The sequence below is a fragment of the Oryctolagus cuniculus genome, chromosome 8 (genome assembly GCF_051225735.1).
Source record: "Oryctolagus cuniculus isolate XC-2025 breed Fujian yellow rabbit chromosome 8, ASM5122573v1, whole genome shotgun sequence".
Classification (NCBI taxonomy): Eukaryota; Metazoa; Chordata; class Mammalia; order Lagomorpha; family Leporidae; genus Oryctolagus; species Oryctolagus cuniculus.
Window position 1 is genome coordinate 117,425,620 of NC_142874.1, and position 24,769 is coordinate 117,450,388.

A 24,769-nucleotide genomic window follows, 5' to 3' on the forward strand; every position below is an offset into this window, starting at 1 on the left:
GAAGTCTCCCACCCATTGGTTGGTTCACTTCCCTAAATTCTCTCAACAGCCAGGCCTGGGCCAGGCTAAAACCAGGAGCAAGAACTCAACCTGAGCCTCCCACATGGGTGGAAGGAACCCAAGTACTTGAGCCATCACTTGCCGCCTCCCAGGGTGCACCTTAGCAGGAAGTTGGAATGGGAAGAGGCGCCGAGACTCAGTCCCAGGCATTCCAACATGGGATGTGGGCAACCCAAGTTACATCTAACTGCAGCCCACCCCTGGGGTTTGGTTTTTTTAGTATGTGTGCTGCCAAAGCGAGCACTGGGGTTTGGTTTTTTAAAAACACGACTCTTTACCTTTTTAAATTGAGTTTTTTTTAACTTGATAATTTATAATGCAAAAAAATTTGTGATGTCAAGGATCTACAGTACATATCCTTGACCTTTCCAACATATAATATATATCTATATCTATATCTATCTCCTTGACCCTCCCATAATAGGCACACCTTGCTGCTCACGGGATTTCTTTTATTATACTTTGCATTTATCTCCTGATTGGGATGATTGAAAAAATTCCCTCCTCCTCATAAATGAACCAGAAGAAGGAATATACAAAGATAGCTTTTTTCTTCAGCAGCTTACTTGATTCTTCTAAAGTGGCCTCCAAAGCAGCCACGGAACCTTCCACAGAGCTCTGCCCAGCAACACCTCTGAACACCAAGAAAAATGAGCAGAGGTCAGAGCTGTGACGTCTCATCTCCCACAAGACCCCAGGCAGAACGCAGTGACAGAGCTGGAAAGGCAAGCAATGGTCTCCGTTTCACAAGGCCCCTCTGCCTGCAGAATGTAACTCATTTGCCTTATTCCGGGGCCTGGGTAATCGGGAGCTTACAATTCCTCCCAGGGTTTCACCCCATCACCTCTCCGGCTTCAGTCAAACTGGACTCCTTTTAACACTGATGTTTCTTCGCGGACCGATCCTGTATCTTAAGGGCCTTTCGTTCCCCTCTCTCAAGTCTCAGCAGACTCAAACTGCAAGCTAAGATCAAAAGTGGTCTCGAGGGTCCGGTGCTGTGGCATAGCGGGTAAAGCTGCTGCCTGCCATACCGGCATCCCATATGAGCACTGGTTCGAGTCCCGGCTACTCAGTTCCAGTCCAGCTCTCTGCTATGACCTGGGAAAGCAGCAGAAGATGGCCCAAGTCCTTGGGCACCTGTATCCATGTGGGAGTCCTGGAAGAGACTCCTGGCTTCAAATTGGCCCAGATACAGCATTTTGTGGAGTTGACCAGTGGATAGAAGATCGTCTGTCTGTCTCTCTGCCTCTGCATCTCCATAACTCTGCCTTTTAAATAAATAAATAAACATTTAAAAAAAAAAGTGGTCTCCATCTGGGGAGGGCATTGGCTAGAAGGTGGAGATGTGGCTTGGGCTGCCGTCCAGCAGAGTGCCAGGGTTCAGGTCCTGGCTCCAGGCCCAATCCCAGCTTTCTGTTAATTCACACCCTGAGAGGTGGCAGTTGATTGTCCAAGTGCTTGGGTCCCTATGGCCCACATGAGAGAGGCAGACTGAGTTCCTGACTCGTGCTTAAAGCCTGGCCCAGTAGCAACTGTTTGAGGCATTTGAGGAATGAACCAGCAGATGGGTCTGCCTGCCTCCTTCCCTCCCTCCCTCCCTCTCACAAATGAATAAAAATAAACATCAATTGTGAACTAGTTTCCTGGGACAGGTGTTGCGACACAGTGAGTTAGGCCACCGCTCAAGATGCCCACGAGTACCTGGAGTCTGCTACTAGGTGTTCCAGGAGTACAGCCACTAATTTCAAGTTCCTTCTGTTCCCAACTTTTCATTCCATAGACCAAGCCCCCTCTAGGGCGCATCAATACAGGAAGTGTACCCAGGAAGAAATATCTACCTCTGTTAATAATTCTCTCCTGCTCACAATCACAAAACCGTGTCAAGGAGGCAAGATACAAAGAACAATGAAATCCGCTCTCCAGGGCAGACCCTGTTCCTCCCTGGCCCCTCCCCAACCCATCCAATTTCCCATTGGATAAAAGGAGTCACATAAATTTAATAAATAACCAATCTCAGGAGCTGTCAGGAAATTCAGAGGTCATGGCCCAAGCTCAAGGGCCGCCTGAATACTAACAGTAACTATTTCTTCTTCCTTCTTCCATGCATTTGGTTACAAATTCTCAGACTCTAAAAAACCCTTGCTAAAAGACCTAGCTGGGACACTAGAGGCTACGAACTTGTTTTACATAAAATGACTCAATGATTCTTTTAAAATTTTTCTGCCAGTTTTATATTTAAATGTCCCCTATCACAGAAACAAAGTTTTCCCAATGAAATTTTTTCAAAGTCAACTTTTCTTTAGACATGTATGATTCGAATTGCAAGAAAGAATAAGCAGGCTTAATCATTATTTGATATTCAAACATATGACCTTTCCCTTAGTATAAAGAACTTGAAAAAGAAAAACACAACAAGATAATATTGTAAGCTATCATAAATGAGTAACAGTTCTACAGGATATACATATACATGCATGAATGCAGAGTATATATATGCAATTATTTTGCAACTGTAAATAGAAAAATGTGGTGGGGGGGACAAAATGATATAATCTTTAAAAACACAAGATGGTGGAATGAGTATTTGGGTAAAATGGGTTAAGCCACTGCTTGGGATACCTGCACCCCTTATGGAGTGCCCATTCAAGTGCCAGCTACTCTGCTTCCAAAAAGGCTTCCCTGTACTGGGGAGGCAGCAAAAGTGCCCCCATATTTAGACCCCTGCTATCCAGGTGGGAGACCTGGATGGGGATCCTAGCTCCTGAATTCAGCCTAGCCCAGCCCTGGTTGTTGAGGCCATTTGGAAAGTGAACCAGTGGACGAAAGATCTCTATTTCTCACTCACTCACTCACTCACCCACTCACTCTGCCTTTCAAATAGACAAGCAAATAAATTTTAAAAAAATGCAGAGGGAACGTATGGTCAGACTAGAAAATTGAGATATATGATTATGCATTGCATAGTTTGAACAAATTAATACGGCTGCCAAGCTCAGTTGCATCCTCCTAATTCAAACGAAAGCATAAGAAATGTGTTTGTTAACTTAAAACATCTGTTCCTCCCACAAGACTACGAATAAGAATGAAATGCATATGGATTATTCATCAATAAAAGTACAAGATCTCTTCTGTTATTCTTCTCACACAAGTATTCCAAGAAGATGTAAGTTCTCAAATATGCAATTGGCACATCAGATCATGATGGACAACTTATAGAAACCCAGCAAGCAGAAAAGAATCACTTGAGGCCCCTACAGCCCCATTCTCACCATTTGGCACCAAAGGAGACAGAAGCACTCCCTGTGAAGAAAGGCAGCAGACACCCTGCAGTAGGGAGCTGCTCCCCACCCTCTCTGAGGCTCCCTTAGGGAGAAGCACAGTTCTCACCAGCAGCCACACAGTGAGAGCCCTAACAGAAGAGCCCTTGGAAATCACCTAGCGCGCCACCATCTCATTCCTGATTCTGTTTGTCTAATCTCAACTTAAATGTCTCTAGTTAAAGGCAGTTCACCACCTCTCAACTCATGCCAGCACCTCGCACAGCAATAATGTCTAGCAAAAAAAAAAAATATATATATATATATATAAAATAAGTAACTTTTAATTAAAAGTGAGCTCCCTGCTTAATAGCTTAGTACTCAATAAATGAACAGGGATTACAGGCATTTAAAAAAAAAAAAAAAAGCTTTCTTGGAGCAGGCATTGTGGCATGGTATGTTAAGCTACCTCTTGTGACACCCGTATCTCATTTCACAGTGCATGGTTTGAGGCCCGGCTCCTCTACTTCTGATCCAGCTTCCTATTAATACACATCCTGGAAGGCAGCAGATGAAAACGCAAGTATTTGGACCCCTGTCACCCACATGCGAAACCTGGATGGAGTTGCTGGCTCCTGGCTTCAGCCTGGCCCAGCCTTCAATGTTGCAGGCCTTTGAAGACTGAACCAGTGAATGCAAGACCTATCTTTATCTTTCCCTGTCTGTGTCTGTCTGTCTATCTGTCTCTCTCACCCCTCTCCCTCTTACTAGTTCTCTGTCTTTCAAATAAACAGACTTTTAAAAAAAGGATTTCTTAGATAAATAAAACTAAATAACTGTGTATCCCATCAAGAGATCAAGGGGCTTTGGGGAAGATCTAATGGAATTTTCTTATTTGTATTACAAATTTAGAAAGAGACATCACTTCATTCGAGAGACTGACTGCAGGCTGCATGGGTGGTAATTACAGAGCCGGGGTCTGAGCGAAGACGCCGTGCCCATTATCACTCACTCATTCCCAACCCAACTGCATTGCCATCCAGTTGATGTGAGTTCCTGCTCCTTGCCAGGCACAGTCCTGTGTTCTGTCATAGGCAGTCCATTGTCACATTAGCCCTATGAGGAACAGACCCCCATTAGGTATATGAGAAATGGAGACCGGCTACATCAAGTGCCCTGTCAGGCTAGACAGCACATATGTAATGAGACCAAGAACCCAAACACCACAGCCTACATCCTTCCACTACAAAAATAAAATAAGTAGGGCTGGTGCCGTGGCTCACTTGGTTAATCCTCCACCTGCAGCGTCAACATCCCATATGGGCACCGGTTCTAGTCCCAGCTGCTCCACTTCCAGTCCAGCTCTCTGCTGTAGCCTGGGATAGCAGTGGAGGATGGCCCAAGTGCTTGGCCCCTACACCCGCATGGGAGACCAGGAAGAAGCACCTGGCTTCTGGCTTCTGGCTTCGGATGGGTGTAGCTCCAGCCGTGGCGGCCACTTGGGGAGTAAGCCAATGGAAGGAAGACCTTTCTCTCTGTCTCTCTCTCTCTGTCTAACTCTGTCAAATAAACTTAAAAAAAATAATTTTATTGTAGTGCAAAAAATTTTTGAAATGCACGTATAGTTTACAGCAGAAAAAAAAGAAACAGTTCACATTGTTTCCCATCCTTGAAAATAATTTCAAAAGCTTGCTTTTTAAAAGCTAGTGCCCTGTGGTTCACGTTGTCAGCTAACGTATGCCAAGTAGGAAAATCCCCATACTCAACACCTTGGCCATAGGAAAGAAGCGTGGCTTTGCCGACCTCTGCCCATCGTAACTGCTTTTATGCTGCAGCTCTCTAACCGTCACAACAATCTTGAGATGCAAACAGTTCAGGTCCATTTCACAGATGGAAAAACGGAGGTGGAGACTCAAAACCATCCACCTCTAGGAAGAACTTAATCAGGCAGAAGTCTTTGCCACTCATGGTTCTGTGAAAGGAAAGCTACATTACATTCTTTTTATTTATTCAATAGCACTGGAAAAGAATGGAAACCATGTGAAAACTTTGAAATTAAAAACCGACGTTCCCGCTCCCCTTGGCTGGCCCTGACGCCGTTAAACACTGCCCAGGTAGCTTCCCCTCAGGCTCACCCTCTCCCACAGGGGCTCACGCTGTGAGTCCAGGGATGCCTGGCTATTGCGGGATGAGAAACACACCCAAAGGTAGATTGCTCGGTGTTTCTCATTGCATTTTTTGGTCCTTTCTGGTAGCTTCTGACCTAATGAACAGAAAGAAGGTGGGGAAGAGAGTGCTAACCAAAAGAGAAGGGAGACAGCTGAAAGTACGTAAGCGAGAGGAGGGTCCAAGTGGCTGGAGAACAATTCATCCCAAAATACAGCTGCAAGGCTTTGGAGCAGCCAGGAGTCAGGAAACACAGCACACTGGAGGGAGGAGATGATAGACAGACGGAAGTTAGATACACATAGAGACCTACACATAAGTATGTATTATACTGTACAAGGGTACTTCAAAACGCTCATGGAAATTGAATTACAAGGTAAGGTTTTTATGGTGCAAAAAAAATTTTGAAATCTACACAGTTCTTGTCTTACAGGCATTTTCAGTAAGCTTTACTTATTCACATATACATGGATTTCAACATGTTTGTCCCAGAATAAGTTTGTCTTTTGAGTTCACTTTTCCTAAATTTTTAAGGTACTCTCATATATATTTGTGAATATATGTATAATATATATTTTTATATATGCACATGCATATACGGTACTGTATGACTATTTTGGACATGAAGTGACCCTCTAAATGTCTCTCGCCTGTGTGCTGATTTAGTGCACAGTAGTGGGAGAGCCGCACTTCAATGGAAAGGGGTTAGCCAGGGACAGCTGGCTTTCACAGGAGGTCAGGACAGAGACTGGCAGAAACAACTGCACGGCAGGTGTGGCAGGCAGGGGGTGGGTTATACAGGACTGAGGTGAAATCCGCTAGTGTGTTCACAGAAAACAAGCAGCCGGGCTGGACTGTGGGAAACGGAATACTCCATAAAATACACGGCCAGACTGGACCTCACTCTTTCCCCAGAACTTGCTGACTGTAACTTTAGACGAGTGACTTAGGCTCTCGGAGTCTCTTCCTTATCTGTGAAGACAGCACCGAGTGTTCAACACACAGCAGGTGGCTCATAACCAACCTTTCCTCTCTTCTTCTTGGCCAGCAAAGAGGAACCTTTCACAGCAGACAAGCACGTGCCACACATCACACCACGGTGCTTCCCCTCACGGTCTTCTTTCCTCTATAAAAACTCTTCAAGGGCAGCCAGCGCCGTGGCTCAACAGGCTAATCCTCTGCCTAGCGGCGCCGGCACACCAGGTTCTAGTCCCGGTTGCCCCTCTTCCAGGCCAGCTCTCTACTGTGGCCAAGGAGTGCAGTGGAGGATGGCCCAAGTGCTTGGGCCCTGCACCCCACAGGAGACCAGGAGAAGCACCAGGCTCCTGCCTTCGGATCAGCGCGGTGCGCCGGCCGCAGCGCACCAGCCGCGGCGGCCATTGTAGGGTGAACCAACGGCAAAGGAAGACCTTTCTCTCTGTCTCTCTAAAGTGGGTTAAAGCCCTGGCCTGAAGTACCAACATCCCATATGGGCGCCGGTTCTAGTCCCGGCTGCTCCTCTTCCGATCCAGCTCTCTGCCATGGCCTGGGAAAACAGCAGAAGATGGCCCACATCCTTGGGACTCTGCACCCACATGGGAGACCAGGAAGAACTCCTTGCTCCGGATTGGCACAGCTCCAGCCGTTGCGGCCATCTGGGGAGTGACCGGCAGATGGAGGACCTCTCTGTCTCCACCTCTTTCTGTAACTCTGTACTTCAAATAAATAAAATAAATCTTTAAAAAAAAAAAACCCTTCAAGATATGTGCTATTGGACTCCACGTGAGAAACAATAGAGGTTCCAAATACTTAGGTAACCTGCCCCACATCACAGAGCTGGTTTGTAACAGAGGAGAAAGAATCAAAACAAGAACTGTCAAGCTACCAGGACCATGAATCCATCAGATCTAGCAGTTCCCTAAGCAGGTCACAAGACTAAAGAGACATAAGTATAAGAAGCCCTCACACTGTTGAGTTGGCCACCTGTCGCTCCCCCTCTTCGTGGAGGAACGACACAGGACCCTGCGCTGTTCTTTCGTCTGCTCGGCCCTCCCCGGGTTTGCTGCTGGTTCTTCCCGGGTTGGCTACTATCCCTTCCACCTCCGTGGAAGGGCAGTTCCCCCGGCCGCATTCCCCACTTCCGCAGGGGAGTGGCACACTGCCGGCCGGTTCTCTCGGGGGCTGCACGGGTGTTCCTTCAGCTAGATGTTCCCCATAGATGTTCCCGGTGCATGCCGTCTCTCTCCTCCTTTATAGTCCTCCTCCGCCAATCCTAACTCGGCTGCCCACACGCCGAGTACGCTGCTCTCCTCCAATCAGGAGCAAGTCCTACAGTTTATTAGTTGAACTGGAGGCAGCTGTGTGGAAGCTGTTTACTTCTCTCCCAGCGCCATATTGTGGGAGAGCAGATGCATACAATAAGTCTTAATTCCAGTAACTCAGTCTAGTCCGGTTGCTCCCCACAGCCACCAGCAGCACAGGTCTCAGTCCACACCCTCATGTGTTTAATATGGTCATTTCAGGGTAAAGCCAATGATTTGTCATTTTCAACACGGCCACCCCTCCACTGTGCTTGCTCCCCTGAGAGACCAACAAGCTTCAACAACCCCACATGCCTGCCCCAGCCCCTTCATCCATTAAACAGGCAGTCTGGACTCCTTATTCTCTGAAGCAACTGCCACCTCTAAGACGGAGAGCACGTGGGTGGGATTACCGAGTCTGCAACACCACCATTCTCACAGCCCGATCTTAAAGAGAAGACTCTCACCCACAGAGCTGCCGGGCCGGGAGACTGCGGAACAGCATGCAAGTGTTCTTAAAAACTTCTTATTTTAATTCAAAGTAGATAAACATTTGTTCCTTTGCCATTTTCCCGAGCAGGTGTGATGCCTTCCTTCACCACTAGGAGATGCGGTGATGAGTTCTAGGGAGAGTTAACTATGCCCCCACCCTATCATTCGCCATTTCCTTCAAGTGGAAAGAAAACTTAACATGGTTAAGAACAAATCCGAGAGCCGACTCTCTCTAGATTTTCAAGTTTTTTCCCAGTCTTTTATAGCTGTTTCTCCTACACTTAATTTGACAGCAATTTTTTAGTAACTCACCTCGGTGGAGTCTTTTTAAAGTATTCAACATAGTTTCCCTAGAAACAAGAATATTATTTCTTTCCACACTCCCACTTCAGCAGTTTAATTAAACTATAAGTCAGATTTTGTCACTCCTCATCTCTCATGCTCCCACCCAGCTCACTGAAAGGACAAGCTAAAGTCTGTCCAAGGACCAACATGCTCCACCTCCTGTGAGCTCCACCTACCTCCAATGGCCAAGCAATCTCCTGCCTCAGACCTAACCCTTATTTTTTCTTTTAAGATTTATTTATTTTTAGTTGAAGGAGAGAGATCTTCCATCTACTGGTTCACTCCCCAAATGGCCACAACCACCAGGGCTGGGCCAGGCCAAAGCAAGGAGTTTGGAACCCCATCTGGGTCTCCTATGTGGGCTGCAGAGGCCCAAGCATGTTAGCCATCTCAGCTGCTTTCTCAGGGTCATTAGCAGGGAGCTGGATGGAAAGTAGAGTGACCAGGTCTGGAACTGGCACTCCAATCTGAGATGCCAGCGATGCAGGTAGTGTCTAAGCTCTCTGCACCACAACACTGCCCAAGACCTCACACTTGTATTCTCCCCTCTGGAATTCTCTTCCTCTGAATGCATGTGGAGGTGCTCATATAACTGCCTCTTTCTGATATTTGTTCAAATGTCACCTTCTGCTGTAATTTGACCAGAACTTCAGTGTGTCCACCACAGTTCCCTGTGTAGAAATGGCATCCTCATTATGAGGAATTAAGAGGGTGGAAATTTAAGCAATGGCAGAGTTTAGAATTGGGGTCTTTGGGGGTGATGAGGATTAAATAAGGTTTTTGGAATGGAGTCCCCAAGACTGAGCCCTGGTGAGTGAGAGAGACCTGCCTCACAGGCACACACACGCCCTGTCTCTTGCTCTGCACCACCTCAGCAATCAGCCAGCAAGAGGGGCATCACCAGATTTGACCTCCAGAATTGTGAGACAAAAATAAATCTCTGTTCTTATACCTCACCCAGTCTGTGGTACTGTGTTCTTAGCAAAGAAAACAGATTAATAAACCTTTTCAGTAAAGCCTTCCCTATTGCCCTACTTAATTATGTATGTATGTATGTATGTATGTATGTATTTGAAAGGTGGTTGGGAACAGAGAGAGACAGAGATCTTCCATCTGCTGGTTCATATCCAGAGTGCACACAACAGGCAGGGCGTGGCTAGGCCAAATCTAAGAGGCTGGAACTCAACCTGGGTCTCCCACATGAGAGATAGGGGACTAAGTACTTGCTCTATCAACTGCTGCCTCCCAAGGTACACATTCGCAGGAAGCCGGAATCAGAAGTGGAGCAAGGATTCAAACTCAGGCACTCTGATCCCAAAACCCTAATTAAAACAGCCACCCTGATCCCCTCCCGAGTCTTCTCCATTCCCCTACCGTCACAGTGTTTTTCTCTATAGCACACCTTTGGGGCATTCTCTGCATTTGCCTTATGATCATCCAAGCTTCACCAAGGCAGGGAGTTTAATCTGCTTCCACAGTGATGCATCACAATGCCTAGAACAGCAGATCCATAGCTGTCACTCCATATTGGTGTCATAATAACCCCTATTACTGTAACACATGGATTATTTCTCTGACTGAATTGTGTAAGTACAGTACTACATTTGGGCTACAGAAGGTTCAGGAACAAACACAGCAGGGTCTTGGTAAACCAAGTCACCTGGAGGGTCAGGAGTGATTTGGTGCAAGAGCACACAGGCCACTAACCACAGACAGCTGTGGGCTCCAGGTTCCGCCAGGGCCTGGCATGGAGGAGCGCTTCTCCCTTGAACTTGATCCAGCTAACCTCCCAAATAACACGGAGCAAAGTCAACTCTGGAAGACAGTCCAGCAACTGTTCTTCACATACAGGTGGAATGAAGAGAGAAGACACGTTGTCTTGTTCTAGTCCACTCCTATAATGACCAATTACTGTTGGCCAATCTCTTCATCTCTGTCCCTCATTCTCTACTAGGAAAGGGGAGGGCTTAGAATAACACATGACCCACTTATTTCACTGGCCTATTAGCAGCACCGAGCAAATCAATAGCTATGAAAATACAGTGACAAATTATGAAGCACTCTATACAATAAGCAATTGTCTTCATATTAACAGAGATGACTGACTTGTCTATAATATCTACTATAACTCCCCAACCTGATGATGTAGTCGACAGCACTGCAACTTTAAAAATGATCCTAAAATGTATTAAAGTCTAAAAAGAAAGATTGTTTAAGAGCATGGAATGAGAAGGAGAAGGAAAATGGCTTTTTTTCCCTGATTCCTTAATAAAAAAAAAAGCAAAAAAATATTTAAATCTCCCAAGTAGTAACTAAAAGCTATAAAGTTCAGATTTAAGAATATCACTGTGAATATCTATAATTATCTAGGCTCTCAGATACTTCAGATAATTTTCATTTATTTCAATACCACGAGGATAATCCAAGATGACTTATTAATATCACACATGTCAATAACAGGTTGTGATGGGATTGAGCAAAGCTTTTCCAACCATCTCAGTTCTGTTTTATTACAGCATTTATTAAACCAAAATAAAAAAGTGGTGAAGAATGACTTGTCATACCATTTATTAGAGTTGATGGAGTGTAGACAATCTCTTCAATAAGGCTTTAACACACTGTTATGCACCACAGTACATTACTAATGAAAAGAAATGCATGAGACTTGCAGGAGCTTATCCCCCAAGGCATTCCGACATTAAATTCAAAATCAATTCTACCCTATATGGCAAAAGTTCAGAGACAAAATGCTAATTTGTTTGTTGTTTACCAACACTCAGGTTTCATTCAGAGCAACGATCAGACTACCTATTGGACCAAATTTAGCTTTTTTGGAAGGCGGGTCCAAAGGGAGAAGCCAATACAACAGGATAGAGACCCTGTGCCCTCTTCATATCTGACAAGAGGATGGGATCCCATTTTCTCTCCGACTGAAAGAACACAAAGGCCAGCCACAGAACACAGGCTACGTGTTGAGTGTTTGAACTTCGCTTCCATCACCCAAGTATTCAAGTGGAACTAATGCACTCTGGAAAGGTATTAAGTCATTGAGCACAATTGTGCCAGGATACGGGCTAATCCGCAAACTGTGAAGCAAAATCAACAGAGTTTACAAGGACAGGATCACCTCACTCACTCAGTAACCTCAATCAAGCATTTTACATTTAAAAAAAAAATACACCAAATATATTAAGGACCTACCGCCAACAAGGACCCCTGATAGATACAAGCACCTGTGGGGGAAAAACAAAACAAGAATTAAAAGGGATGCAAAATAAACCCAGAGGCCCTGCCCCTGCAGAATTGCTGCTAAAACTGCATCTACACGCATCTTAATAAGCAAACTGCTTTTTCCAAAATCTTAAAAGCTTGAGCATTCTCTCCCTGGGGAAAGAGCCCCATACACCAAAACAACATTTCTTGGACATCGATGAGGGAAAGCATCATTAAAAGTGATCGTTTGAATTTTAAAATAAATGTGTTTATGATGGCACACTATAAATACAGTACAGATTTTTCCTTTGCGACACATCAGGAAAGTCCCCATAATCCAGTCCCAATTTGCTTATCCAAACTGCTCCTCCACTCTTCACTTCCATAAATTCCCCAGTCCAGCCCAGAGACCAGCTTAGGATCTACAATATATTTCCATGTCCAAAGGCCTTTGTTCATTTTCGTTTCCAACAAGAGATACATTTGGTCTATTCAAGCCCCTTGAACTTGATCCTATCTCCTTCCTGAAACTCTACCAGCCCACAGGATTACTACCCGCTTCCCTCTTTGAGTTCATAGCACTTTGTGCCTACACCGATCACTTGTGAAATCATTCTTGGGTATTTCCTTGTCCCAGCCTTACCAATGATAGAATGCTGCATCCACTCCACCAAATACATAAAAATGTACAAGGGTGCCTTTTTAAACTGTATGGGAAAATTGAATTAAAAGAGCATGCTATTATGGTGCAAAAAAATTCAAAATTTGTACATAGTTTTTTTCATTATATGCACTTTCCATGAATGTTGGAGGATCTTCCAGGCGTGTGTGTGTACATGCGTCTGTGTGTGTGTGCGTCTACCCCTTTGCAGTTCCTGCTTCTTCACACAGATACCTAAGTATCTGATTAATACAAAACACCCATTTCACACTTTTTTTTTTTTTTTTTTTTTGACAGGCAGAGTGGACAGTGAGAGAGAGAGACAGAGAGAAAGGTCTTCCTTTGCCATTGGTTCACCCTCCAAGGGCCACCGCGGCCAGCGCACCGCGCTGATCCGATGGCAGGAGCCAGGTACTTATCTGGTCTCCCATGGGGTGCAGGGCCCAAGTACTTTGGGCCATCCTCCACTGCACTCCCTGGCCACAGCAGAGAGCTGGCCTGGAAGAGGGGCAACCGGGACAGAATCCAGCGCCCCGACCGGGACTAGAACCCGGTGTGCTGGTGCCACAAGGCAGAGGATTAGCCTAGTGAGCCGCGGCGCCAGCCCATTTCACACTTCTAACAGATTAAATCATTTTATAGGACAGTGGTTTAAATGGTAGTTACTTGAGAATCCTCCTCTTGAGTTCATGACCCCCAATACACTCTTCTCCCTCTTTTCACTCAATTTTTCTTCCGATGGGCTGCTTATAAACTGATACATCTTTATATTTTCCAGTCATTAAGTACCAAATGAAAAACAACAGATGAATTGTTTCTAAATGGAAAAGAAGGCTGAATTTCAATGGGACAGAGTACATATTCTTGAACAACTAGCATATCAACAATTAAGACTCTAACATAAATATTTGAAAATAAAATGGCAAGCTTGATCTTAAAAAACATATGCAGATTCTCAACCAATTTTTGAGCAGCACAACAGGGGTTGATTTAACTGAGAAAGAGGTAAGCATTGTGCTACCCGCCACTCGCTCAAAAATTGAGGTTGCAAAACAGATAGCAACTGCACCACACCCCAAGGTTCATGTTGACAAGGTACCACAGTTGGCTTCCAGAGAGAGGAGGGCATATTTTACTGCAGTGCTGCCCTCTAACAGATGACTCATGAAACCTCAAAAATATTTCTCAGGAATGGGCCAGTCCACTCTCTCCACCAACAGTGAAAGGAAGGACAATCTTTAAAGAAAGTGAGATGACTGCTTATGCTGTATTTGAATCAAAGAACTCTGTAGGCCAATTTACTGAATTGACTTCCCTGCCCTTGACATTCAAATGAGGATTACTCGATATAAAACTTATGGGGGAAAATTTATAATTGACTTATTTTTCCTCAAGAAATCCTGTTCAAAAGGCAAAGTATTTCAGTCTACAGTACATCACAGATATATAAATATATATATGTATAGGTGTACATGTATATATATATATCAAATAATCTTATATATCTCAAATATATATCAACACAATTCATTTTCTAAATTATTTGAATGAGGGCCAGTGTTGTGGCACAGCAGGTTAAGCCCCTGTCCACAACTGTCCCAGCCACACCACTTCTGATAACGGCCTAGGTAAGCAGCAGAGGACACCCCAAGTACCTGAGCCCCTGCCACTGGAGACCCAGATAAAGCCCCTGGCTCCTGGCTTTGGCCAGGCCCAGTCCCAGATGTTGCAGCCATTTGGAGAATGAATCTGTGGGTGTTAAATAAATAAATCTTTTAAAAAATTTAAAAGTAAATTACTTTGGACATTTAATTTTTATGTTTTAAAAAAAAAGTTATCACAAAGATCACCATCACACAGATAAAATTTAACAAAATTAACCTTTCTTTTCCTTTCAGCCCATTCATTTTTTGATGGTTTAACCATGAAAACTTTGACACTAGTCTTTAATCAATAGATAGAATTCCATATGTATATCAGGGCCGGCGCCGCGGCTCACTAGGCTAATCCTCCGCCTAGCGGCGCCGGCACACCAGGTTCTAGTCCCGGTCGGGGCGCCGGATTCTGTCCCGGTTGCCCCTCTTCCAGGCCAGCCCTCTGCTGTGGCCCAGGAGTGCAGTGGAGGATGGCCCAAGTGCTTGGGCCCTGCACCCCATGGGAGACCAGGAAAAGCACCTGGCTCCTGGCTCCTGCCATCGGATCGGTGCGGTGCGCCGGCCGCAGCGCGCCGGCCGCGGCGGCCATTGGAGGGTGAACCAACGGCAAAGGAAGATCTTTCTCTCTGTCTCTCTCTCTCACTGTCCACTCTGCCTGTCAAAAAATAAAAAAAATAAAAAAATAAAAAAAAAAAATTCAACAGGATGTCTTGAAGTATATATAATTTTTATATATGATCTTTAAAATCAACAAAATTTAACTTCTAGAAAAAAACACACACAAGATTTAACCTTTAAAACTGACCTCTGGCCGGCACCACGGCTCACTAGGCTAATCCTCTGCCTGCGGCACCGGCACCCGGGGTTCTAGTCCTGGTTGGGGCACCAGTTCTGTCCCAGTTGCTCCTCTTTCAGCCCAGCTCTCTACTGTGGCCCAGGAAGGCAGTGGAGGATGGCCCAAGTGCTTGGGCCCTGCACCCGCATGGGAGACCAGGAGGAAGCACCTGGCTCCTGGCTTCTGATCGGCGCAGTGCGCCAGCAGTAGTGGCCATTTGAGGGGTGAACCAACGGCAAAGGAAGACCTTTCTGTCTAACTCTTTAAAAAAAAAAAAAAAAAAAAAAAAACGACCTCTGAGACACGCTTGGGATGCATTCACCACACACCAGAATGTCTCAGCTACTCTGCTTCCAATCCAGCTTCCTGCTAATGTGCCTGAGAAGGCAGTAGATGGTGGCTCAAGTAGTCAGGTTCCTGCCATCTACATGGGAGACCCAGATGGAGTTCCTAGCTCCTGGCTTCAGCGGGCCCAACCCCAGCTGTTACAAGCATTTGGAGAGTGAACCAGTGGATGAAAGATAGCTCACTCGCTCACTCGCTCACTCTCTCTCTTCCTCCCTTTCAAATAAATAAATCCTAAAAAAAAAAGACCATCTTCAAATACATCATTTTGTTGTTACCACAATGGTAACTGCCAAAGTCAATTTCCTCTCAAAGCTCCAAAATAAACCGAGTATCTTAAGCAGTGCACAAATACCCATCCCAGATCTCATTTTTGGAAACTTAAACAGAGGTTATAAATTCACTGCAATATGAAAACATAAAACAGCTCTGAGTGTGGCACCACATCCATACTTGGTTAAGCCAAACATCTGCTGGAGACTCAAGTCAAAATGGTGTGTGGCTGCTGATAAATTCTATCACCAGGAAAGGAAATCATTCAATTTGGGTCACTCTGTGATGTACAATTCCAAGAGAAATAAGCTTTCCCCTCCAAGGGCTTGCCTGAAACAGACTAGCTCTACCCGGAAGGCAGCTGCATGAATGAGTCTCCATTAACACCGTTTCCAAAACCTCATTTCTACTCTCTTGAGAAAATAAAGCATTCCAGTGTGATGCCCAGTCTTATCAAACATTTATAACCATCCACAGCCAGATGCAGCCATCCGAAGCAAGCATCTTTCTCCTCCCTAGCACGGGCCACACACCCACCAGCAGATGAAGCAGGAGGTTGGTGGCACTGGGTGCTAGACGCAGTTTCTGCTTCAGAACCTGAGCAGTAGACTTTTCGCTGATGGGTCAATTCTCATAGCATGGAAGACAAGTCAGCCCCCATCCGTTGTTCTTTGTCTTAAGGAGCATTGAATGGCAGCAGTCTATCCAGGTATGGATTTGGCTGGATTTTAAAGGAAACTCCAGCTCAAAGAGAATTCTGAGAGTTGGTGCAGCTCTGGAAGGAGAAACAGGCCTTCTTCAAGGAAAGGGGGAGACATGAGAGACAATGGAAGCAGAGAGCTTTAACCCAGAACGCTGCCTGTTGCAGGGGACAGAACACAGCGGAGATGCCTCAGCAGTTCCCTTCCGGCCCTCCAAGACCATGAGAGACAGCACGAAGCTCTACAGGGACAAGCAATTACAAGAGCTCTTCCAAAGGCTCATGGAAAAAGGAATCAAACCATGCATTTATTTTGGTGCCAAAACATTTTGATACCCCTGCAAACAGGTCTTCAAAAAGTTCATAAGGAGCTGGCATTTGCACAGTGGTTAAGACGCTGTTTAGGACGTTCCCTGTCAGAATGCTGGGTTTGAGTCCCGCTGCTCTCTCAATCGCAGCTTCTGGCTAATGAACACCCCCAGTGGCAGCAGGGGTACTCGGTTCCCTGCCACCCATGGAGGTTTGAGTTCCTGGCCCAACTGTAGCCTGGCTCAGCCTTGGCCATTGGGGAGCTGGCCAGTGGATAGGAGATCTCTTCTGTCTCTCTTTCAAATAAATAAAAATTTTTAAGTTCATGGAAATGTATATAATGAAAAAGCATGCATGGATTTTAAATGTTTTGACTACAATAAACATCTTTTTTTTTTTTTAATTTTTTTAATTACTTAAAAGAACTACAGAGAAAGGGAGAGACAGAAACAGAGAGCTTCCATCTGCTGGTTCATTCCCAAAGATAATCTCAATGGCCAGGCCTAGACCAGGCCAAAGCCAGGAGCCAAAAGCTTCTTCCAGGTCTCCCACATGGATGCAGGGACCCAAGCATTTGGGCCGTCTTCCTCTGCTTTCCCAGGCCATTAGCAGAGAGCTAGATTGGAATTGGAGCAGCTGGAATACGAGCCAGTGCTCACATGGGATTGCTGGCGTCACAGGTGGGTGGTTTTACCCACTCCGCCAAAGTGCTGGCCCCTAAACTTTTATTTTAATTCCATTTTTCCACACACTTTTGAATTCCACAACATGAACAAGGAAGCCAAGGTCATGAGTCTAGGCCACCCTTCCCCTTGTGTGGTTGGCTCAACTGTTACAGGTCAAAGAGGCAAAATACTTCCTATCATAAAATTTGAAAAACTAAATGCCTCCTTTCTGAGATACCCATATGAAATGTAATGTCTTCAGAGAAAACTTGAGATACAATTTGCCCTGGTACTTACATCCTGAAGATATTACTATCAAAACTAACTGCTAAACTGAGTAACTTAGGGAAGTTCAATCCAAGAGCCAACGGTATCAGAACCATCAGTTTAAAGAAATTATGGCAGATAACAACCATTAAGATTTGAAGAGACTTGGAGAGCAGGGTATCACAAAACATGACTCACTAGGAACAAGCAGCTACAAGTTGGCATTTAAAGATTCAGGCTTGATGTTGTGTCGTAATTCAGCATATGGCTCTGTACACTGTAGAACAGTTAAAACAATCATTTTCTGGACTGACATGACAGCTCACGTCCTGATTATTGTCAACTAAGAGTCAGATCAATTAATCGAGTAGTTAAAGGGAAAACTGGGCCAACCATTTGGAACTATTAAAAGATTTGGCATGCAGCTCCAGCTTTGCCGCGTGGTAGCAGTCCCTCCTCTCCTCCGAGCCAGGTGGTAGAGAGTGTTTTATGCCTGAGCATCTGAGTAACACTGAGTGATATCAACACCAAGTCTGTAAGAGAGAATATAGAAGACTTGTCCTCACCGGAGGATGTGTGCAAGAAGGACATACCCAGAAACCAGTCCCCAGAGGGGAATGGAAATGCACTATGATGGGGAAAAGAGTCTAGGACAATACATCACCTTTGGGTGCCACTGGCGGGTTGTCACAGAAGCCAAAAGATGCAGAGTTGCAATCTAACACTTCAATACTGGAAAACCACCAAGGACCAAACGTACCAAGTCCCAGCTGTTATTTCCCTGATACTAATGATGTTTGGGTATGCTAACTCCTTGAGGGCAGGACCTATGAGGTGTTCTGCAGGTTTTGGTTTTGATTTTTTTAATTTGACAGAGTTAGACAGTGAGAGAGAGAGACAGAGAGAAAGGTCTTCCTTCTGTTGGTTCACTCCCCAAATGGCCACCACAGCTGGAGCTACACCGATCCGAAGCCAGGAGCCAGGTACTTCTCCTGGTCTCCCATGCAGGTGCAGGGCCCAAGCACTTGGGCCATCCTCCACTGCCTCCCGGGCCATAGCAGAGAGCTGGACTGGAAGAGGAGCAACTGAGACTAGAATGGCGCCCATATGGGATGCCGGTGCCTGCCCCTGGTTGATATTTATATCTTCCTATAAGACATAACCTTGGGGCCAGCGCTGTGGCAAAGGTTAATCTTCCGCCTGCGGCGCCGGCATCCCATATAAGCGCCGGTTCAAGTCCTGGCTGCTCCTCTTCCAATTCAGCTCTCTGCTGTGGCCTGGGAAAGCAGAAGTTGGCCCAAGTGCTTGGGCCCCTGCACCTGCATGGGAGACCTGGAGGAAGCTCCTGGCTCCTAGCTTCATACCGGTGCAGTTCTATCTATTGCAGCCACCTGGGGAGTGAACCAGTGGAAGGAAGACCTTTCTTTCTGTCTCTCTCTCACTGTCTGTAACTCTACCTCTCAAATAAATAAAATCTTAAAAAAAAAAAAAAAAGACATAACCTGGGGCCAGCACTGTGGCATAATGGGTTAAGTTGCTGCCTGCAGTGCCAGCATCCCATATGGGTGCCAGTTCGAGTCCCTGCTGCTCTACTTCCAATCCAGCTCATTTGCTATGGCCTAGGAAAGCAGTGAAAGATGGCCCAATACCTTGGGCCTCTGCACCTGTGAGGGAGACCTGGAAGAAGCTCCTGGCTCCTGGCTTCAGATCAGCACAGCTCTGGCTGTTTTGGCATCTGGGGAGTGAACCAGCAGATGGAAGACCTCTCTCTCTCTCTGCCTCTGCCTCTGCCTCTCTGTAACTCTGCCTTTCAAATAAATAAATAAATCTTAAAAATTTTTTTTATCTATTTGAAAGAGTTACAGGGAGAGGCAGAGACGGAGAGAGATCTGCCATCTGCAGCTTCACTCCCAAATGGCTGCAACAGCCGGCGCTGAGCCGATCCAAAGCCAGGAGCCAGCAGCTTCTTCTGGGTCTCCCATGTGGGTGCAGGGGCCCATAGGCTTGGGTCTTCTTCTACTGCTTTCCCATACCATAGCAGAGAGCTGGATCAGAAGTGGAGCAGCCGGGACTAGAACCAGTGCCCATATGGGATGCTGGCGCTTCAGGCTGGGGCTTTAACCCGCTATGCCACAGCGCCGGCCCAAAAAAAATTTTTTTTAAATATATAACCTAACACTTAAGCTCTCAATAAAGGTTTGTGAAATGAGAGAATGAAAAGATAGACTATATATCCCAGTGGATGTCTTCTCTTTCCTAACACTGAGTTTGAAGGATTGAGTCCTTAGCCTATGGGACTCTCAATCTAAAAGCAACCAAAACTACTGACACACCTACAAATAAAATACTTCCTCTAGCAAATGATCCTTTTCAATGTACTCTACAAATGACATTTACAGGAAAAGCCTAGGAAATGTTATGATTTGCTAAAATCACAAGGGGAGTGATGGGATACAAAGTAGACTTCAGATCTCTTAACCTCCAATTGCATAATCTTTCCCTATTCCAAGCCAATTATTCTATCTACTCTAACTCCATGAGACTTCCAGGGCAATACCACCCAATGAATCTCTCCAGAAAATGCCAAGGCAGAGTTTCTCTGATTCAGAAAGCAGCATGTTAGAGGTTTCTCTGTGACTTCTTGACTTTATTGCATCCTCAAATCAAAGTAATATGTCAGTTTTGCAATAAAAGGCAATGTAAAATGGGACTGCCAATAATTTATTTGCAAAAGTTCATTTTTCTCTTGATAATTGAAAGAAAATTTAGAACCAGAAAGTTGCAATTGATCACAAAAGACGCAGCAAATGCCCATCTCTTTTTTTTCTGTGCTTGACAATGAGCAAAAAAATATACTAGAGCTATCACCTCATCGAATTCTTCATTTATAAATGACAGGCTCACAGCCCAAAGAAGTCAGGTGGTTCATTCAAGGTCAGTGAACTAGTTATAGAGGCCAGTCTACCACTTAAGTTTAATTCAAAAGGATGTGATCAGACGATATTTTTGAGCACTTACTGTGTACTAGGAGCTAGGCTGGAGGTAACAACTAGGAGTCACCCTAACCCTTAATAAGCACACAGCTAAGTGAGGGAGACCACACCTGCAGCCACTGTAATTGTGGAAGCACCTACATTGCCGGGTGCCTGTATGATAGGTTCTCCAAGCACGGAGAAGAAAACAAATGCGCCACAAGTTAGCCAAGAAAGGAACCACCAGGGTTCATCTCAAGAGAAGCACACATGTGAATGTTTCTTCTGCATTTTTAAAATCATTCCCTTAACGGCTGGCGCCGTGGCTCACTAGGCTAATCCTCCGCCTTGTGGCGCCGGCACACCGGGTTCTAGTTCCGGTCAGGGCGCCGGATTCTATCCTGGTTCCCCCTCTTCCAGGCCAGCTCTCTGCTGTGGCCTGGGAGTGCAGTGGAGGATGGCCCAAGTGTTTGGGCCCTGCACCCCATGGGAGACCAGGATAAGTACCTGGCTCCTGCCATCAGATCAGCGCACCAGCCGCGGCGGCCATTGGAGGGTGAACCAACAGCAAAGGAAGACCTGTCTCTCTCTCTCTCTGTCCACTCTGCCTGCCAAAAAAAATAAGAAAAAAAATCATTCCCTTAACTAATAATAACATTGGAGGCAATCTCTAAGATCCTTGGTTTAATGCTTTTTAAATGTTTTTATTTATTTAAGAAGCAAAGAAAGAAATCTTCCATTCACTGGTTCATTCACCAAATACCTGCAACAACCTGGGCTGGGCCAGGAAGAGCCAGGAACTCAATCTGTGTCTCCCATGTGGGTGGCAAAAACCCAACTACAAGCCACCAAGCCATCACTTGCTGCCTCCCAGAGTGCACTTTAAAGGAAGCTGGAACTGGAAGCAAACCCAAGATTGAAACCTAGACACTTTTGAAATGGAATGCAGGCATGTCAACAGGCATCAAAACCACTGAGCCAAGTGCCAGACCCTCAATGCTCTTATTTTCAAAAGAAAGAAAAAATCTTGACAGAATCAAACTAAAGATCTCATTGGATGACAACGGACTTTTTGTCTGTAGACTGGTATCACATAATTAAATTAATTGAGACACAGTATGTAAAGTGTTTAGTACAGTGCCAGGCAAATAATGTGTTCAAATGTCTCATGCATTTGTCCATTCATTGGTTACTAGATAAGCATCAATATGACTTGGATGGAAACAGCCTATCAAAGCAAGTGTGCAATGAATGCAGGACGCTCCGAAGGTGAGGTGACCCAATAAAAAGCAAGTCTCCAAAGATTCCTTGAAGGAGTATCACCCACCACCACCACTAATCAAGACTGAAGCAGACTTTATTTTCCCACATTTGTTCGTCAGTTCTCAAATTTTGCCACTGTATCAGCCGGTCTTCCAAAGAGCGCACCCTGTAGGCTGTTAATAATGGCTTCTGTCATGTCAAGAGGTTTGGTTCTGAGCAAGTGTATCATACCAACTGCCCCCTGGTGAGCAATCCGGGAGTGATAGCAGGTTTTCTGCGGGGCTGGTAGATGATTCTCAGGGAGAAACTGCCACCGTGTGAAACTAGTTTTTCTAAATCAAAGTTCAGGTTTGGGCGGCCTGGGCTGACTCTTCTGTCACGCCTATTATTAAAATTAAAACCTACAAGGACTATTTCTAAGCAGGCACCCACAAGTACCTATGCAGTAACTGTTTCTGCACGCGTGCACGGTTGAGAAAGGCTGCAAAGTGCTTCCCCCGGAGGTGCTACACGCCAGACACAGCGCGCGGAAGCGTGCGGGCACGCCGCCTCTCTCCCACGGGGAATGCCCCCTGATGGACGGGCACTTCCAAGGCCTGGTCACTTTCTCTCCAGAAGATCCTAAAGAGCCTCTGCCGCTTGCCTAGAGAGCGACCCGAGGCAGGGCTTTGTCCTCCCCGGATTTGCGGCCGCCCCTAGTCCTGAGCCCGGGTCCCAAGTCCGCCGCCACCGCGGCTCTGCTGCGCGCCCGGGCAGGTGAACTCCTCCACCGGGCAGGTGGATGAATCAAGAGTAGAGCCGGGAAGCGAAGCCGAACCCCGGCGCGGCGGACGGACGGAGCAGTCTCGCTCGCAGCCGGCGGCGCCCTTCCCCCTCCCGCTCCGGCTGGGCGACTTCCCGGAGGGAGCAGGTGGGAGCTCCGCGCGCCTCGCGTCGCAGGGCCCGGCTGCCCACTGCCTCCTCCTCCCCGCCGACTCCGGATTTACTCATGGATTCATTTCTTGGGCTGAGCCCAGATCGCTCCCGATATCATGGCGACAACTCTTTCCCCATCTCCGTTCTCGGCCCCAGCTCGGGATTTTACACGTAGTAGGAGCCCGGAGGAAACCTGGGAGGCGGAGGACGAACAAAATGCACCTAAACTCTCAGGAGCTACTTTTTTTTTCTTCCTTCCTGGGAGGAAGCAGGCAGGCTCTTGCCTCTCCGTCCCGAGCAGGTTTCTTTTATCGCAATTGCCCACGTTCAAAACACGCTCTGACCAGGTCGGGATAAAATCTTAACTAGACTTGAGCGTGGCTAGCATGGCCGGAGAGCGATGAGGCTTGCAGGTGGGAGATGGGAGGTTTCACGGGGCGAGGGCAGAAGTCTCGGACGTTCTCTGGAGTTGCTTTCCCTTCTGGGGAAGCGGAAAGAAAAATAATCCAATTCCAGGGATGTCACCCCGATGGCCCACCAGCCACCTAGCCAAACGCACTGGGGGCATAGAGAGAGAGAGAGAGGTCTTGGCTGGGGCTGAGACCTGAACACAACTCAATCGGGGGTAAGAATCTTCTCAGCAGAAGTCGCCTCCCGTCCCAACCCGCCACCGGGAGAGAATAACTTCCGTCCCACACACCAGACCCTAAAAACGCGCCGAGTTCTGCCCACCGCACCAAGGCGCGCGCACGGCCCGGTTCCCTTACCTTGGGAAGGAGGAGGCAACACAGCTACTGCCGCCAGCGCCAGGGCCACCGCGAGCCACACTTGGACGATTCCCATCGCCGCCGCGGCTCCCACGCTGCAGGAGCACAGCCTGCAGCATCCAAGAACCGACTCTCGGGCAAACCGCTGGCTTCGGAGTACCGAGGCTGGGGGACCGCAGGCGATCAGCTCCGAGGACACGGGGCGCTGGCGACACTCACATCAGCCCAGAGGCGTCCGAGGCGGCTGGGGTTCCGTTCACTCGTGGCCCCGGGCGGAGAGCGCTCCGAGCTCCCCAGCAGAGCGCGACACCCACGTAGGCAGCGCTCGGGAGAGCCGGCGGCGGCAGCGCGCACAGCTCCGCGGCCACGTCTCTCCGGAAAGTTGCGGGTCAGCGGCTGGTCGGATGTCCCGGGCTTTCTGCTCTGGAATCCAGGCAGTCCTGGAGCACGTTCGTCCCAAGCGGCTCTGCAAAGTTCCCTGGACACCCTATGAGCGCGCTGCGTCGGCAGAGGGGCTCGCCCGGGACAGAGAAGCACCCTCCCACAGCCACTTCCCGGTGCGGCCACCGGGCGCCGGAGGCCGCTGGCTGGAAACTTTGCACGGCGCTGCGGGCGGCTCCCGGGACGCGCCCGCGCCGCAGCCGCACCGCGCCGCCTCGGGCTCAGCCGCCTGCAGCAGCCGGTTCTCGGGCTTCCCGGGAGGGCTGGGGGCGCGGCTGCTACTTTCTCGCTCCCGCCCCTCTCCTGGGTGAGGAGGGCTGCGGGGGCGCGGCTTGCTCCACACCGACACCCACCTCTGCACCGCGCACCCCGGAGCTGCTCTGCGGGGTGGAGGAGCGCCTACGGCAGCGGAGGAGGAGCCATCATTTTAAATGCACAGAGGAAGGAACTGGAGACTCCCAACTTAATGCTCAGAAACGCACGCACTGGGGCACCGGCTGGATCCCCGCATTTAAAGGACGCACGCCCCGCCTTCCTCCGCCTCCCGGGCTCTGCTTCCTTTCTCCTTTGCTCGGCGTGAAAATGGACCCAGGGACTCGGAGCTTTGGCAAAGATTCCAGAGAGTCACGTGGGGAAGGGGAGCCGCGGGGAGGGGGGGTGAGGGGAGGCCGAGAGCGCAACCTGATCCCCTTATTCATTCTGCCGGAGTTCAGATTGGCTTTGTCTGGGGCGGGATTAAAAGTGGTCACACCGGGGGCCGGAGCGGCGGCGTGGGGGAAGTGCGAGGCAAGATCAGGCACAGCTGAGGGTCTGCAAACCGGCCCACGCCTCTCGCCTGGGGAGTGGCCGATTCCAGGGTGAGGGTGGGGGTGTCCACCACCTGGAACTG

The 24,769-nt window shown here is 47.4% G+C and overlaps 1 protein-coding gene across 2 annotated transcripts in view; it reads right to left on the reverse strand.

Annotated features, from left to right (window-relative positions):
* Positions 1–24,239, reverse strand: part of FRAS1 (Fraser extracellular matrix complex subunit 1) — a 491,248-nt gene extending 467,009 nt beyond the window's left edge. For both annotated transcript variants that reach the window (XM_051820195.3, XM_051820194.3), the window contains exons 1-2: positions 23,440–24,239; positions 11,801–11,832 (exon numbers count right to left, since the gene is read on the reverse strand). In XM_051820195.3, coding sequence (XP_051676155.3) covers positions 11,801–11,832; positions 23,440–23,515 — 108 coding nt within the window. In that variant the 5' untranslated portion in view covers positions 23,516–24,239. The remainder of the gene's footprint in view (positions 1–11,800; positions 11,833–23,439) is intronic.
* Positions 24,240–24,769: the final 530 nt, after the last annotated feature.